The 18,135-nt window shown below is 44.7% G+C and overlaps 1 protein-coding gene across 1 annotated transcript in view; it reads right to left on the bottom strand.

Annotated features, from left to right (window-relative positions):
• Positions 1 to 752: 752 nt before the first annotated feature.
• Positions 753 to 18,135, bottom strand: part of FAM114A2 (family with sequence similarity 114 member A2) — a 21,797-nt gene continuing 4,414 nt past the window's right edge. The window contains exons 3-14 of the mRNA XM_072145530.1: positions 16,637 to 16,730; positions 16,277 to 16,375; positions 15,893 to 16,002; positions 14,616 to 14,750; positions 13,409 to 13,567; positions 12,835 to 12,955; positions 9,823 to 9,902; positions 8,734 to 8,835; positions 7,550 to 7,686; positions 6,018 to 6,090; positions 5,510 to 5,563; positions 753 to 4,108 (exon numbers count right to left, since the gene is read on the bottom strand). Coding sequence (XP_072001631.1) covers positions 4,022 to 4,108; positions 5,510 to 5,563; positions 6,018 to 6,090; positions 7,550 to 7,686; positions 8,734 to 8,835; positions 9,823 to 9,902; positions 12,835 to 12,955; positions 13,409 to 13,567; positions 14,616 to 14,750; positions 15,893 to 16,002; positions 16,277 to 16,375; positions 16,637 to 16,730 — 1,251 coding nt within the window. The 3' untranslated portion in view covers positions 753 to 4,021. The remainder of the gene's footprint in view (positions 4,109 to 5,509; positions 5,564 to 6,017; positions 6,091 to 7,549; positions 7,687 to 8,733; positions 8,836 to 9,822; positions 9,903 to 12,834; positions 12,956 to 13,408; positions 13,568 to 14,615; positions 14,751 to 15,892; positions 16,003 to 16,276; positions 16,376 to 16,636; positions 16,731 to 18,135) is intronic.

Genomic DNA, 18,135 nt, shown 5'->3' with positions numbered 1-18,135 from the left:
ATAAAGTTGGTTAAAATAAAAAAAAACATAAAATGAGGAAATGAAAAGCATTATACAAAGATGGATAAATGTAATGGTTTTAAAGGAAATCTATTATCATAATCCATCATGATAAACCAGGGATACTAACACAGGGATTCTGGCACAGTGATCTTCTTATAGGTGTTATCCATGGCCTCTTTCCTTCTAAAAGTAGCCTAAAGAGCTACTGGGGTGTTACCAAAGCCACTCTGTGTTGTAGCTTCACAGGCTGTTACACTGTCTTCCTGTCCCCCTCATAGGAAATCCAATCCATAAATGGGCACATCTAGTCTTTACAATCATATGGTACGTAGTAAGATCTTCATGATGCCTGGACCCAAGGATTCTCAGAACAGAACCATATATCTGTCCTTTCGTCGTCTTCTTCCCATTGATGGTGATCCCAGCAGTCGGGAGGGTAGCGGATAACTTGCTACCTTGGTACAACCCCTTTAAAGGATCTGCTTCTGAGATCTTGACGTCTATGATGAGCCTACCCCGGCAATTGATCAGCTCCTTATCAAGTGGAAACCAGGTCCAATGTTACCTCAAGAATTTCAGACCCTCAGTCACACCGTATGGTGCCGACAAAGTTCCATATAATATAATGAATGCTTTAGTATATAACCTGCATGACACACATACGATAAATACTGTATAATGGGGACCCGAAATTGACCAATTCCTCCCCACAAAATTCCTCCTCCCCCAAGTATTAACCACTCACAGCGTTGCCTTGTTATACAGGTTTATTTCAGATTTTAGATCCGTACAAGTATAAATATACATACAGAAAAATACAGATTTTCCTCCTGAGCTATTAGTAGGATGATATACGGGGGCAGCAGGGGTGATGTTTTGCATTGTGGTTAGGAGTCCCTGAAAATCTAGGACTGAACCCCCAAGTCTGCGGATCCCTTCCCTTAGTAACTACACATAGGGGGGATTTATTGTAGGCCTCTAAGAGCAGAATTGTTCTAGTTGCCCATGACAACCAATCAGACTTCAGCTTTCATTTTCCCACAGAAGTTTATAAAATTAAAGCTGAGCTCTGATTGGTTTCCATGGGCAACTAGAATAATTTTACCTCAGAAACTCTCCAAGAATCTCCCCCATAATCGTGATTTTTGTGACTGATCATAAATCTCATCCACCTATCAGCTCCTGTTCACACTCATCTGGCTTCCCCTGGTGGATGTTGGGAGTTGTCCTGTAGGTTCTCACCCGTATTACCCAATATTTATGGTGAAACTGTGTACAAACTTAAAGTCCATCTATAAATTCTCCCTATGTGTTACCTAAATCCAGAGATTTATTACATATTTTACGCTGTGTGAAAAGGTTTTTGGCCTAGAAATTATTTTCGACTTTCTTCACATCCACAAAAAGTTACACATTAGAATGACATCATATATTAAAATAAATTATTAATAAACTAACAGTCTTGGTCAGGTCATAAATGTCTTTGTACTCATTGACACTTTCTTGAATTGGGGTCTCCCTGGACAAGGGGTTACATGGGGTGATAATGGATGGGTCACTATGTAATCCTCCCATTAAGGGGTCAGGAAAGATAATAGCCTTCAGATCCCTCCTCGATCAATCTCGCAATCCCTCTATGTGCAATGGTCTGTGCAGGGCTAGAAGAAGAAGCATGGAGGGAAGGGGAGGAACCACTAGGCCACCAGGAACTCAGTAGGGAATCGAACAATAACCCCTCTATTACTCTAGACCAGTGATGGTGGACCTGGATTTCCTACATCCATGCCATAGGTTTGCCAGCACTGCTCTACACCATCGGTGGACCGAAATTCCCCTAGAACATCAGAGTAACAAACAATAACCCCTCTATTACTCTAGACCAGTGATGGTGGACCTGGTTCTCCTACATCCATGCCATAGGTTTGCCAGCACTGCTCTACACCATCGAAATTCCCCTAGAACATGAGGAAAACAAACAATAACCCCTCTATTACTCTAGACCACCAGGTCATCCAGACTCTATAGAAAAACAAACAATAACCGCCATTAATAATCCTACACCACCAGGGAACGTAAAATAAACCCTCCATTACCCTTCACCACCAGGGAATAAAACAAGAATCCCTCTAATACTGTAAGGCCACCGGAAAACCAAGATCTTCTACTACCCTAGACCAGCAGGGGGCAAAATAATAACTGCTCCACTACTCTAGACCACCAGGAGATCAAGATTCTCTACTCCGCTAGACCTCTAGGCAACAAAATAACTCTTCAATTAGCCTACACCCTCTGTTACTTTAGACCACCAGAGAACCAGAAAATAACTCCACCATTACTCTAGACCACCAGGGGACAAAGAACCTCAAATACTCTAAGACCACCAGGGAAGTAAACAATTACCCCTTCATAACACAAGATTACCATAACCAAACAATAAGGCCTCCATTACTTTGGACCACCAGGGAACCAAGATCTTCTACTATACTCAACTACCAAGGAACCAAAATGGTCCCTTGGTGGTCTTGAGGAATGGTGGAGTTACCAAGATCTTCTATAAGCTTCAACAGCCTAAGAACCAAATGATACGCCCTCCATTATTCCAGACTTCCAGGGAATGAAGACTCAAACCCTCTAATACACTAGAATGGTGATAAGACCACCATAGGAATTAACCCTTCCCCTGCACTAAAATACCATTAATAACATATGACGTCACCTGGCTTTTTAGGTTTACAGATCAATTATAACATGATCAAACATTAGTCCATATGACCCATCCCAAAATGTAATCTTTTTTCACTATGGTGATGAGGTTGCAATTTTGGGGGGTTTAGACGTAGGTCGTCTCATTGTAGTGCGACATCACTGCAGATATGCGTTGGATGATTGGACTGGGGCAGTCTTACATATTAAATAAAAGTTTTTTTTTTTCATCGAAACGGGACACAGACTCTTCATGTAAACGATCCATGTACTATAACGATGTCCCTGTAGTCTGGAGGGGGTGGATTCCCTTTAAACCACCGATCTGTGTCATAGTTTGGACATTGCTCGATGGGAACTAACACCGCAAATTCACTTTTGACATTTTTGACTTTCATGGCACCGATGATTGGCAAAAACATATCAAATTAAAGCTAAAATTTGTAGTGCAACGCCTGCTATAAAGATGTCTTGGTGGCAGGCTCCTTTAAGAAGGGCATCTGTTAAAGGGGTGGTTTCCTGGTCACTAGGTTTACCGCAATAACCACATTTAAAGAGGACCTTTCACCACCTCACACACATGGAGATGAACATACTATTATGTAGGGGGCTGCTACACTGAGGCAGGGGCTCTTTGAACTTTCTTTCTAACCCCCCCCCCCCCCCACCCCAGTTGCAAAGCTCTCATTATGTGACCATTGTAATCCTCTGTCAAAGGAGGAGGAGCTAGTGCAGAGGGCGTGTTATGATCAACACTGAGAAGATTATCATAATACACGCCCCCTTCTCTGCTCCAGCGCCTCCTCCCTGACAGTGCAGAGGATTATAATGCTCAGATACCGGGACTGATATCTCCACAACCGTAGGAGCTAAAAGGACAAATCAAAGTGCTTCACAGTCAATACAGAGAGGCGAGTTGATTAAAGGTATTCTTATGGGACTATGACTTATGCTACAAGTTTAAAAGGGGTTTTCTCAACATACATTAAATTGAATACATATCTGTCCCCCCCGATGACCATTAGAAGAGGAGTCCATAAGTGCTACATATAGAGCATGTTAGAACAGGACTCTATTCACTATGGGGTATAATGGGAAAAAAATTGGGGGAACAGTTAGGAGACCTTATGCCCCCAAGTCAGTATAAGGTAATCGCCAAGCATAATGTCTTATACGGATTGTAGTGCTATGAGCAAATGTTAATGTTTTTTTTCCCTGAAAATTAGTTGGTTTTTTTTTACCACATCTGACAGAATTGAAGTGGAGATTCTAGGAATCGCTGGGTCAAGCCCTAAACATGAAACTGAGATGAAGATTATGTCCGGCTCTGGATGTGCGAGATTTCAAGTACTGGAAGGAGGAGCTGGAATGCGTCTTGGATGTAGGAGGCGCTGTTTGATGCCTGCCAGGAAGATAGAAGGAGAGGGGTCAGCGGTGCAGAGGAGAGCGTCGTCCCTTTCATGTTATTTCACAATTTTAGAACAGGAACCTTAGGGGGTTGGTGCTGGGTACGAAACCGAGACTAAAACTTGATTTGCCACATGAAACACTTGTGCGAAAAAAAAAAATCACTTTAATAACCCAAAAATAAAATAAATACTTAAAAAAAAATTCGCGGTTTCCCGACGTGTTACCCGAATATTTCTGCCGATTTCCCCTGAATCGCCCCGGGATTTTGGCGCACGGGATCGGATTGTGGCGCTTCGGCGCTGGCATGCACGCGGCGGAAATTGGGGGGCGTGGCCAAGCGAAAACCCAACGGATTCAGAAAAAACGCCACATTAGAAAAAAAAAAAAAGTGTCGCGGAGCTTGCACTTACCTTTACTTGGAATAGGCCGGTGAACTTCAGTGCGTTCCGATGCTCTTCAGCGCAGCAGCGCCACCTGGTGGATGTCGGAGGAACTGCCTTAATGAATCCCGGACGGACCCGAATCCACTGCAGAGAACGCGCCGCTGGATCGCGAATGGACCGGGTAAGTAAATCTGCCCCATTGCCTAAATTCTGCTCACATAGAATAACACAACCGCTTGCATCAAGAACAGCGCCAGCACTATCCAGAGGTTGTGTCAGGTATTGCACCTCAGCTAAAACTGGAGTGCAATACCACAACCAGCCACGGGTGGAGCTGTTTGTAGAAGAAAGCAGCTGTGATATTCTTAGCCTGGATAAACCCTTTAGATGCTGAAGGTGGCATCTCTGGGGTTAACCTCTGATCTTGGCAGGAGCGGGGATGTGTATTACACCGCAATTGTCTGGGTACAATAGGCAACGAAACGCTGTCATACTGTCTCAACTGCAATTGACGCAGTAGTCTAAGGGTTAATTGAGGTCCAAAACTCAGGAACCCCATGTGAATCAGCTGATTCAAGCTGCCCCCAGCACTGCAAGCAACATAGAGAAGAGATGCAAGAACAGCTCTGTTCTCTGTATAGTGGCCAGCCCCGGGAACTGCAGCTTAGATCCTATTCAAGTGAACAGACCTGAGCTGCAGTGACACAGCTCCACCACTACACAGAAAATGGAGCTGTACCTCTGTGTTGATTCTGACGCTAATGTAAAGTAATTTCACAGCCCTATTTTTATAAAGCTATAGGGACCCACAATAAGATGGGGCCCACTCCCCATTGAAAGTTCTGGTGCATTTATTACAAATGTATTTCATTTAATGGCCATGATTTTATGTTCATTTCATAATATATCTACGGTAATAAGAAGTTCAATCAATTACATAATTCTGGCCGATTGTAGCCACCACTAGGAGGCGCTAACTGCATTTGCATTATTGATAGGAACTGACTCACCTCTAGGAATACTCCTGTGATTAAAGGGTTAAGGATGTCAGATTTTTCGGATGCCTGCAAAGAACAGAAGGCGGAATCGGTCATCTCTTCACATCATCGATATAGTGTCCACACATACGGTAACAAATAGTAACCTTCCCCAAATATTTCCCATAGCGCCAACTTATTCTGCAGCGCGGTACACGGAATCGCCAATATTCTACAATTCTGCGTTGTCCTTTCTATTCTTCCTTAGCAAAGTGATGGTGCCATAAGCTATATGGCCATAATAGGTAGTATGATCATGGTGAAGAGGTCTTGTCTGGGACCCCCTGTCCCCCCAAGCCACTACCAAACACTGACTCCAATTCTGCAGTACAAGTCACTGATATATATTATCCTTCCATTCTACATCCTACCACCTAGTGGTCACTGCCAGTATTACATGAGATGGATTATAAGGATACGAATCCGTGGTGTATATACAGTGTGGATTTATTTATGATGTGACCTGGGTGTGGGTACTTACCCCGGCAGTAGTCAGGAGGGTGGTCATCCTCTTAGAAAGTTGAGACAGTTCCTTGCACAATGCTACAGTCATTCTGTCAAAGAAAAAGTTACCAAATTGTGTGGTGAGGTGGTCAGTGGTGGTCTCTTAACAGAGTTATATCAGTAAGAGGGGAGGACTGTTCTGCCTAAGGCTATTCCTTCTAAATGTGCAATTCACGTGGGTGCTCTACAGCTATTCCTTCTGTCTGTACCGTTCACACGCATGCTCTACAGCTATTCCTTCTGTCTCTACCATTCACACGCACGCTCTACAGCTATTCCTTCTGTCTGTACCGTTCACACGCATGCTCTACAGCTATTCCTTCTGTCTCTACCATTCACACGCATGCTCTACAGCTATTCTTTCTGTCTCTACCATTCACACGCATGCTCTACAGCTATTCCTTCTGTCTCTACCATTCACACGCATGCTCTACAGCTATTCTTTCTGTCTCTACCATTCACATGCACGCTCTACAGCTATTCCTTCTGTCTCTACCATTCACACGCAAGCTCTACAGCTATTCCTTCTGTCTCTACCATGCACACGCATGATCCACAGCTATTCCTTCTGTCTCTACTATTCACATGCATGCTCCACAGCTATTCTTTCATACTGTGCCATTAACATGCATGCTCTATAAATATTCCTTCTGTATCTACCATTCACACGCATGCTCTACAGCTATTCCTTGTGTCTGTACCATTCACATGCATGCTCTACAGCTAATCCTTCTGTCTCTACCATTCACACGCATGCTCTACAGCTATTCTTTCTGTCTCTACCATTCACATGCACGCTCTACAGCTATTCCTTCTGTCTCTACCATTCACACGCAAGCTCTACAGCTATTCCTTCTGTCTCTACCATGCACACGCATGATCCACAGCTATTCCTTCTGTCTCTACTATTCACATGCATGCTCCACAGCTATTCTTTCATACTGTGCCATTAACATGCATGCTCTATAAATATTCCTTCTGTCTCTACCATTCACACGCATGCTCTACAGCTATTCTTTCTGTCTCTACCATTCACATGCACGCTCTACAGCTATTCCTTCTGTCTCTACCATTCACACGCAAGCTCTACAGCTATTCCTTCTGTCTCTACCATTCACACGCATGCTCGACAGCTATTCCTTCTGTCTCTACCATTCACACACATGCTCTACAGCTATTCTTTCATACTGTGCCATTAACATGCATGCTCTATAAATATTCCTTCTGTCTCTACCATTCACACGCATGCTCTACAGCTATTCCTTGTGTCTGTACCATTCACATGCATGCTCTACAGCTAATCCTTCTGTTTCTACCATTCATACGCATGCACTACAGCTATTCCTTCTGTCTCTACCAATCACACGCATGCTCTGTCGGCCAATAGAAAGCTTGGAGAAAGTCGCTGACCGATGTCTATTGCTGCAGGTCGAATTCCCTAATCTAATCCATTATGTGTGGCAGAGATGAGGGACAATGGGGGCAGATGTGGGCACATGTAGTACTTACTGTGACAGAGCTTTGCCCCGTGACTCCGCGGACACTTGTGTGTCACCATGCAGAATTAAAGCTGCGGATTTATGGAAGACTTCGATGGCGCAGGCAGTCAGCTCAGCCAGGCTCCGGATGGCCGATTCATGGATATCCTGGAAAAAGATGACACTCAGGTGTGATCTGTGTCTCAGGATATAATGGGGGACATTTATCACAAGGTCTGATGTAAACCTGTTCTAGTTGATTTTGATAACCAATCAGAGATCAGCTTTCATTTTCTAAACATCTGTGGGAAGATGAAAGCTGAGCTCTGATTAGTTATGATGGCCACCTAGAACAGTTCTGCTCTCAGACACTTCTCATAAATCTCCCCATCATATTTCGAGCCTAGAACATACCTTGATGTAGAATAATACTAGGACACCCACCCGCTGCTGTGTTATATCTGTACGTGGCTATCACATCACACTGATAGGTCATCGATATCAGAACAATGGGGGTCCCATTCCCCCATCTTCATTGGTTACTAGATGAAGCGCCTGAAACCTTTTAGTGGCCTTACCTGGTACTACAGCTTAGTCCTATCCAACCAGGAGACTGAGCTATGAAAGTCCACCCCATCCCTTTAATTACCATTACCCTGAAGACTGGTGAGAAGTCCAATGATATTTCCGTCCCCATGATCAAGCTTGTGGGGTGGCTTACAGAAGGAGCACCCCTACATTAATAACTGTACACTTATCGGTCTGGTATCCAAGGGGTTATATAATCAGGATTTCTATGATTCTGGTCGCTCTGGTTGGGAGGCTGGCACTTTAAGGTGAATGGTAGCAACTAAAAAAAGTTTTGCTCAATGTCACATCACTCTCATGCCCAGAGATCAAAGGGATTGTCCTTGTGTGGTCCATGTGAAGGCGTAGACACTTATCCAACTCAGCAGGACTTACAGATCCAACCTCATGGACTTAGATCCAGACCGCCCAGAACTCTATGGGTGGTCCAGAAGAAACGAGCTGATCCTGCTCAGGCTGAAGTTGGCCATAGAGTTGAGATTCTGTCAGATCTCACAGGATGGAGACATCCTCATCCCTATCGTCTCCCCAAACAAAGCGGCACCAGACGTGTCTAGTAGCCGAACGATCCCAGGAGTAACACCCTGCACCCTGCCTCATCCATCAGCCAATCACCTTATCACTTACCTCAATGGTGGACGTCCTCTGTGGGTCGCCCTGGTCCTCCTCTCCTGTCACTCTCCCCTCCTCCTCCGCTTTAATCATCCAGCTGTAAGCCGCTTTACGTGCCTGAAAAACCCAAAGATGTCAGCGAGTCATTACCGGAAATAGGAATCCGTGTCCGGGACACCCCACAAAACTGGGAAAACAGCCCGAAAGTCTCCTCAGAAGGAGAAGAACATTGCTGAGACAGCAAAATAGGCCCGTGTGGCGCTAAGTCCAGATAAAAGGGAAAGATACAGAGCAATATAGCGATATAGTGCTCTTGTATAGAAGCTCCTACACACTAATCTCCATCTATATTTAGAGAGAAACAATGTACCGCCACATAGTGCACACGTATAGAAGCTCCTACAGAGAAGCAATGTACCGCCACGTAGTTCTCAGTTATGGAAGCTCCTACACACTAATCTCCATCTTTATATAGAGAAATAATGTACCGCCACATAGTGTTCATGTATAGAAGCTCCTGCACACTGATCTCCATCTATTTTTAGAGAGAAATAATGTACCGCTGCATAGTGCTCATGTATAGAAGGTCTTATACACTAATCTCCATCTATATATCAAGAAACAAAGTACCCCCCCTAGTGCTCATGTATAGAAGCTCCTACACACCAATTAACATCTAAATACAGTGGAGCAATGTACTGCCACAGAGTGCCGGAATAATGGAATACTTTTTTAAGGAGTGCTGCTTTGCTGCTATTCTTTTCCGCTAAGCTCCATCTATATATAGAGAGAAATAATGTATCGCCACTTAGTGCTCCTATATAAAAGCTCCTACACACTAATGTCCATCTATATATAGAGATAGCGCTCTAGTGCTCATGTATAGAAGCACTATGTGACAGGTTTGGAGATGTGCTGGCAGTCAGCCTGGGGCGTTAGTTTTGGCTCCCTGTTTGTCACTGTGGGTTCTTCCCTGTCAGGTGGGCGGTCCTAGGCTGGCTGTAAGAGCCTGGCACCACCCACCTGACCTGATGATTAGGTTGCTTTTTTATACAGTGATCGCGGGGATAGGCCATCGCCCTATGTGACATAAGTCTTACTCACGTTCGTCAGCTTCTCCGGCCTTACGGAAATCTGCAGATCCTTAAACAGGGCGGATATTTCCGCAACAAAATCTTCATCAGCTGGAAAAAAAGAATAGAACAAGAAAGTCAAGAGTGAGTAAGAGCGAGAGTGATTTTGCTGCGGACCACCAGACGTCAGTGTCGCTCCCTTTACTGCTGCCTATAATCTGTATGAATCATTACTGTACACCATAGTCAGACAGCAGAAAAATCATGGTCTACACGGTAACAGACTACAAACGATCTCTGTGTAGTCAGATCCTCCAGATATTTCATCCCTGTGCTTCTTCTCACTGTGCATCCTGGGGATGACCCCTTATACCAAACTTTAACAGGGTAAGTATAAGACCCTAATGGGGGTCACACATATTGTACTTACCCTGTAATAGCTTGCAGGGAGCCAAGGGTCACGTGACCCCTGGGCAGCAGGACTCAGGACTTCCTGTGACATGCCCCTGTCCTGCTTGATTTATCGAGGTATGCACGCCCACTCCGTCATATCAGTGGTAGGAGGGGCTTTCAAAGACAAATAGTAATGACTGCATAGTCCCCTGTTGCGGGAATACAGCAGGACAACACAAGAGGTCACGTGACTTGAGAACGAGAAACTTTATCCAGGCAAATATAACATGGGTGACCCCCATTAGGGTCTTATACTTATCCTAATAAGGTTTGGTATAAGTGGTGGCAAGATTTCACCATCAGACTACACATGGTTTATTTGTAGTCTGTCACCAAGGAGAAACATTGCTTTGCGCAGGAGCTGTGAACACAAAGAAAAAGACGATTTTAAACCAAGTCTACTGCGAAAGTTACTTCATTCTTAAACTTTAGAAGCATAAAAATAACACAAAAACATAGCCTTGAAAGCGATTTTACTACATTTCCCCAAGATAAAATCTTCTATAAATCGTCTTGATGTAGTCGTGCAGTAGTGTGGAAGTTTACGGCAGGAGAAAGTTAAGATGTAAGGAATCTTCTCTCCCCGGATACCATCTGATGCTAATGCATCTCCTTACATACTGGGGGTCGTGTAAGAGGTGGACGCTGAGGAAAATAAAAGCACGGACTGACCGCGTCCCGCTGTGCGCCGGACGGCTTTGATCTAATAATATCTCCCGACTACAGAAGCCTCACGCCGTGTAATACCGCCAGATAATTCCCAGCACACCGCGGCCTGCGCCTCTGATACGCAACCGCAAGGTTATTCCTCCAGCCTGGAGGACTCAGATGTATGAAGAGAACTCGCTACAACAAGACGTCAATACAACTCACCACACGCTTGTTCCACAACTTCTGCGTCTGCACAAACCTTTAGCCTTCTGCCCCTGACAAGTTTATCCCCTTAAGTGTGAAACATTATTAGTTGTTTTGTTTTTTTTTAAAGGGAAAACCTGTCACTGGATTTTATCCCATTAAACTCCCAGCAGCCTCAGGTAGGGGAGGAAATGTCCTTTCTAGAATTCCCTCTTTTATGAGAAATCTCACCAGTATCTATAAAAGAAATCTCCTCCAGAGTCATCTACAAATGGAGCAGAGAAGAGTCATATTTTGCCAAAATGAGTCAAGAGAGTTAGAGGCTGCAGGGGTAGTGTTAGGTCAGATGCCCCTATGTTTGGTTCTATAGTATCTAGAAACATGATAAACCAGAGACACTTTTTCATACATCCAGGCACCATGAAACTGGAACTCCTCTTATATTTGTCATCCATGGCCTCCTTACTTCTTAATATGAAACTTTGAAAATTATGCTAATTAGCCAGAAAGTCTCTGGCATTTAAGGTTGTTGTTACACTGTGCAGCAGCACTTCTCAGTCTCACCCTCCCCTTGCTCTTCCTGTAAACTCACACAATGGGGGGGCAGAGGGTAGGATCTACTGCACAGTGTAACAGCCTGTGAAGCTGCAGCACGGAGGGGCTCTGGTAACATACCCATAGCCTTTCAGACTCATTAGCATAATTGTAAAAGTTGATTTTAAAGGCAGGAAGGAGGTCATGGATAAAAAAAATATAAGTAGATTACCAGTGTCACGGTGCCTGGATCTATGAGTCATGTCCCTGGTTTATCAGGATGGATTTTGATGGTAAATTTCCTTTAATAATCTGAAAGCCATTACACTTATTTTTCAGGCAATGTAGTTGAAAAAGGACTTGCTTTTTGTCGTATGCATATATATATATATATATATTTTTTTTTTAGAACGACCCCCAGTTTTGACATAATTTTGCGCAGTTCATTGTCAAGAGCCACAACTACTGTGGAGTGAGGTCCCCGGTATAATATACTGCAATGTAGGGTATTGCTGATCCTGCTGAGCTATTATGACCCCACCTTGAGAAGAACACAACCCAGATTTATTATGGCTTCTCCGTTTTCTGGCTGAGAAACCATATAATCCTCCCCATCTCCGCTACTTTTCGGATTTCTACGACCTGCCCGACACTATGGATGTGTCAGGTTGTAGACCCTGCAGGAGAGTGTGGCGTGAACGCCTGGCCCACCGCATTTACTATGGCAGAGCAAAGAAACGGATCTACAGGTCGATACTGGGAAAGTTTGTGCCCATATTAACAAAGAGGCCGCAGCCTCGGGGGAATTTTAAGACTGGCGTTCTAAGCACTAGTGTTAATAAACTCCCCCCAATAAATGTACAAAGATGGCTGACACAAGGAGCCCCCAGGTGTTATTATGACCCATTGCCACTTGCTATGACTGTGCTGCACAAGAGATAATGTGGGGGTCACATGATCTGAGTAAACCCTTTCAATGCTGTGGTCATTATTATTACCGCATCTAGGGGGTTAAACAGCAGAAACTAGATGTAGTGGGCAGGTAGGTGATGCAGTACATAAGGTTATTTGTACATCTTGGTGCACAAAAAAAAAACTGGAGGGTCTGGGATTCTGACTATTGAGTATGATGAGCCTATGGCAGTGCTGGAATATATATGAAAAATGTCTAAATCAATACACTACATAGATGACCCTCTACCTTTCTCCACCTCTTCATCTTCATCAAACTCTTCCATGGAGAACACTTCCTTTAAAGACTCCATCTCCTTTTTAAGTTCTGCTAACTCTTCTCCCGATAGCGCACCCATAATGGACTTCACCTGGGGGTGCGAAAGACAAATCTTAGGGACGTAGGCTCAGCACACAGATCATACAACTGAGTATATACAGGACTGTGCAAAAGTTTTAGGCAGGTGTGGAATGATGCAAAATTGACGAGTTCCGCGTTTATTTTAATAATGAATGAAACGCAATGTGAAATCGAAATCTGTTCAAGATTTGGCGTGGCCAAACTTTGCAGGTTCTAGGTACACGTGCACAGGGGTTTTAAAGGAACTCAGCAGGAAGGTTATTCCAAACATCTTGGAGAATGAAGCACACCGATCATCTACGGATGGAGGATTGCTCCAATCCTTCTGGATGATAGTGAGATCAATAGGCCTCATCCCATTCACCTCATTTACCATATGGCAATGTGTATGGAAGAGCCTGGGGGTGTTACATATATGCACAGTTAGTAGATGACAAATGATGTGTACACTGATAAGACCTACCTTTCCTTCGCTCTCCTTGGACAGCATCTCCAGTGCCTCCAGGTGAGCCAAACCCTGATATTCATCAAATAAGAGCCCGTAGTGCGCCCTCCGCTCTGTGTCTGGGACGACCTCACTGCTGACGCGCTGCTCCTCTCTTTCCTTCGCTTCTCGTAATACCTGTGAGGAGAGACAAAAATTACAGCAGAATTTGTTTTAGGTGGTTCTGGTTCACTCTAGAGAAGATCAATAATGGCAATATATATAGCTCATCAATATCAGATCACTGATGGGGTATTACACTTGGCATCTGCTGTTTTCTACTGCTGATTGGCGCTGATCACCCCTCTTGAAAATCCACCGATGTGATAATGTTATTTTGAATATACTGCTCATCTATTACAGCCCGCCTCTGTCAGGCTGTAATAAAGATTGCTGATTGACACTGGGAAACTTCTCCATTCAAGAAATGCAATGTTAAAGGACATCTACCACCAGGATGGATTGTAAACCAAGCACACTGACATACTGGTATGTGCCCTCTCTGGCAGGATCTGCTCTGCTTTTAGCGTCTTATCCCCTGCTTTCTACATAAAAAGGCATTTAAAATTATGCAAATGAGCCTGGGGGGCTCCATAGATGTTGAGTCTGGAGCCCCTTAGGCTCATTTGCACAATTGTTAAAGCTTTTTTTCCTTAAAAACAAGGGAATAAGGTACCAGAGGGGCCACACACCAGCATGTCAATGTGCATGGTTATCGTTATAACTTTAGCTGTTTCTGGGAGGAAATTGGTATTTTTTCATGTTTTTTTAAACACAAAATTTTATGCTGTTCCCCTTGTGACTTAAAAAAATATATAGTCATCAGTGTATTTTGTTTTTCTTATTTTTCTTCTATTACTGCTACTAATACTACTACTGTGTGTCTCTGACTACCCTCAATGTAGATAAGGAGTAGGCAGATGAGTTAATATGCACGATCCTTTGGTGCTCGGGAAGACCAACTGTCCTGTCCGGTGTACTCCCCTCTACCGTGTCCAGAGAGACAGCGGTCAGCATTCTGCCTATTGTGTATGACCACAACCCAGGAAGCAGATAGTGAAGTGTGTAAAGATGTCACGCGTCACTACAGCTGGTAATAGATCCTGACCTTTACCTTCCTAAATGCTGTCAGACTTGTTTGCTCTGTACTGTGACATTATGAAGATGGTAAACAGACTTGACCTACATGTGATAATGTCGCATTCCTGTTCATTAGTCCTTTGGTCTTTTTGAAGCCGGGGTCTCCTTCTGCGATCACATCCATAGTCTTCTTGCCAATAAACTCCAGAGCATCGAGCCCCCCGGAGAGAACAGTCTTTCCCTAAGGCAGAGACCACATGTTACAGAAGTTCTACATTTGCTTCATTCAGTTACAGTTTCCTTACTTTGACTTAAAGGAAATCTACCACCAGGATGAAGGATTACAAACCAAGCACACTGACATACTGCTGTGTACCCACTCTGGCAGGATCCACTCTTACTTCAGCTAGTTTTCCCTTATTTTCAAGAAAAAGGGCTTTAAAAATATGCAAATGAGCCTGAGGGGCTCCGGGCTCCATTAACACCTATGGAACCTGGAGCCCTTCAGGTTGATTTGCATCATTTGAAAAGCAAAGTTTTGTTAAAAACCAGGGCATAAGAAGCCAAAAGAAGAGCAGATTCAGCCAGAGGGGGAACACACCAGAACGTCAGTGTGCTTACAATTCTTCATCCTGATGGCAGAAGTCCTTTAAGATTCAGAAGACAAGCTAGAAAACCAGAACCAGGATAAGAACCTTTTGACCTTTTTTGACAGGATACAGACAGAGTGCTTATCACCTTGCCACACACAGTGATAAACTGTGAGAGTCCTGATTACCCCCCCCCCTTCCTCGACAAACAGTGATTGGCATGGAGTCACCATTATCCCACCCACACAGTGATTGACAGTGAGAGCCCTGGTTACTCCACCCATACACAGTGATTGGCATAGAAAGTTCTAATTACTCCGCCTACACACAGTGATTGACAGTGAGAGTCCTGATTACTCCGCCCGCACACAATGATTGACAGTGAAAGTCCTGATAACTCCACCCACACATAATGATTGACAGTTAGGCCCTTTTCACACAGATGTTGCAGCTGTACAAATGTCCCCATATACGGTTATGGCGCTATCCCACGGTACAGGTTTCTGACATAGAGGCACTGATAGGATTGCGAATTCTGGCGCACTACAAAAGTTTGCCATATTAATCACAAATACGCCACCTCCATGTCATGTGAGTGTGTGGGGGAGGGGTTATGAAGAGGGGCGTGGTCGCTGCAGGTTCATCTTGAGGTATCTGTCGGGAAATGGGAAGGGGTGTGTGTGTGTGACCCCTATTATACACCGGTGCTCATATTATAAATTCTCCCTTATTACTCTACCAACACCCAATAATTGACAGTGATTACGAAGTAGGAATATCTGGTTGTACTTACTGTACTCTGCACTGCTGTGGAGATGCTGGAGAGGAATCCTAGCGCACCAGTAATGGGGGATGAGCCCTCCGCCTCTGCGGATTCACCGCTTTCCCCACCTCCGGTGGCATCTACAAGGACAAATGCCATAAATTACTTCATTAGTTTTTCCCTGACGCTGTTATTGCAGGTCCGGGGGGCGGTCCTGTGTCTCCACCCACCTCTAGCGTACAACCAATAGACTATTAGGCTTTTAGGTATCTCTAAACAAAGGGGAGGGGTTTCGATGCTGCATATATGACGGATATAAGGGCCGCCCCCTTGACACCTGCTCCGGGTTATTCTGCTTCTCTTACAAGGGAAAAAACATTTGCAAAAACTTTTGAAAAATTCCAGGTGACTTGCCTTCTGTGGTCTCTGCGTGACTCCTAAATGACAGCTCCACAGGACTGGGGACTCCCAGCGAGCTCTCAGCCTTCTCAATGGCAGACGAGATCCCGTGACCTGCGGGGATAGACACCTGCTATAGGGGATCATGTGTGATGTACAGAAATTGCTAGTCGCCATAAATCTGCTTTACATTATTACACTATGAGTCGTTGATTTTTATGACGTCTCTAACAGGAAGCGACTAGTCTCCCTGTTATGGGGGAGAGTGACCCCCTAATCTGGAATATGCCCCTATATCACTCCGCTGACAGTTTAATAGCCTGTATACAAGTGTAAGAGAACAGAAGTTTGGTCGCTATACATCTATATACTCACCAACAGTAGCCACGGTGGCCGTAGCTGTGGAGATTAGGGACTTGCCCCAGTTACCCCAGTAGCCCCATGATGAAGGAGATTTGGCCACAGACTCCTGCATGGACATAAATGAAGATATTATTATATTACATAACAGAGAAAACTCTGCCTTTATTAAACCTGCTTTTCTGTCGTGCTATTCCTCTGTTATTCCTCCTAGCAAAGTATATGAGAACTCGGCCGTCATCTTCAAAGTCGCCATATTGGATCAAGGGCAGGAGATCAAGTAGCATTAAGGATCAGAATTAGTCTGCAATATCTCTACATGCATTAAAGGTTATCAATCTCCTGTGTGTCCAGGAGGAATAACAGAGGAACCACACAATGCGGCTGAGAATTGGTATATAACAAGGAATATGCATGTTTTCTCCAACCCTCGGATATGACCTCTACCAGACAAGCGTCCTAACCCTATATTTTAGAATATGAAAATGGAAATCAAAGGATTTTGCTACAAGAAGGTTATTTATGAGTACATTTTTTGTGTGAATTAATGACTTGCTTACATCTCAGCTCCCCCCGGGGCTGGTAAAATTCATATGATACTGATGTTATCATTAGCATAAGATACCGAGCCTGAGAATTAGGGAGTCACAAAGGGGGGTGCGGACTTGTTTACAAGAAATGCTCCATGGGAAACACTATGCAAATGAGCTCTCAGGAGGTAAATCATGGACCTGTTTGTAGATAGCAGTGTTTCAGGGTGTCAAACACAAGGGCCGCAGGCCAAATCTGGCCCATCTTGTGTCCCTTCCTCTATGCTGCACTTGTAGGGAGGAAGGGTCTGATACTCACCTTTCCTCCTGGGGGCACTGTGGCTACAGGGAGGCAGGCTAGGGGGAGCACTGAGACTGCGGGGGGGAGCACCGAGACTGCTGGGGGGAGCACCGAGACTGCTGGGGGGAGCACCGAGACTGCTGGGGGGGAGCACCGAGACTGCTGGGGGGGAGCACCGAGACTGCTGGGGGGAGCACTGAGACTGCTGGGGGGAGCACCGGGACAGCTGGGGGGAGCACCGGGACTGCTGGGGGGAGCACCGGGACTGCTGGGGGGAGCACCGGGACTGCTGGGGGGAGCACCGGGACTGCTGGGGGGAGCACCGGGACTGCTGGGGGGAGCACTGGGACCGCTGGGGGGAGCACTGGGACCGCTGTGAGGAGCACAGCTTTGTGGTTGCACTCAAATGACTGACTGTAATGGCAATGCTGTATAAATGTAACTACTAAATAGTTCGTGTGGATACATTTATACACTAATAAAATAACGGCCCCTTTAAGGCAACCACGAGGCTGATGTGGTTACCTGTGTAAATGAGTTTGTTGCGCCTGGTGTAATGAAACAGTATTAACCCCTAAGGGGCAGACAAATCTGGGGCAAGGTAAAAAGAAAAATGAACAGGCTGATATAAGATAATCACAGTCCTTATATACCTGCTATAGCATAAGGCTCATTAAAGAAAA

Source organism: Engystomops pustulosus, chromosome 4 (assembly GCF_040894005.1).
Source record: "Engystomops pustulosus chromosome 4, aEngPut4.maternal, whole genome shotgun sequence".
NCBI lineage: Eukaryota > Metazoa > Chordata > Amphibia > Anura > Leptodactylidae > Engystomops > Engystomops pustulosus.
This window is presented reverse-complemented; position numbering and strand designations above follow the sequence as displayed.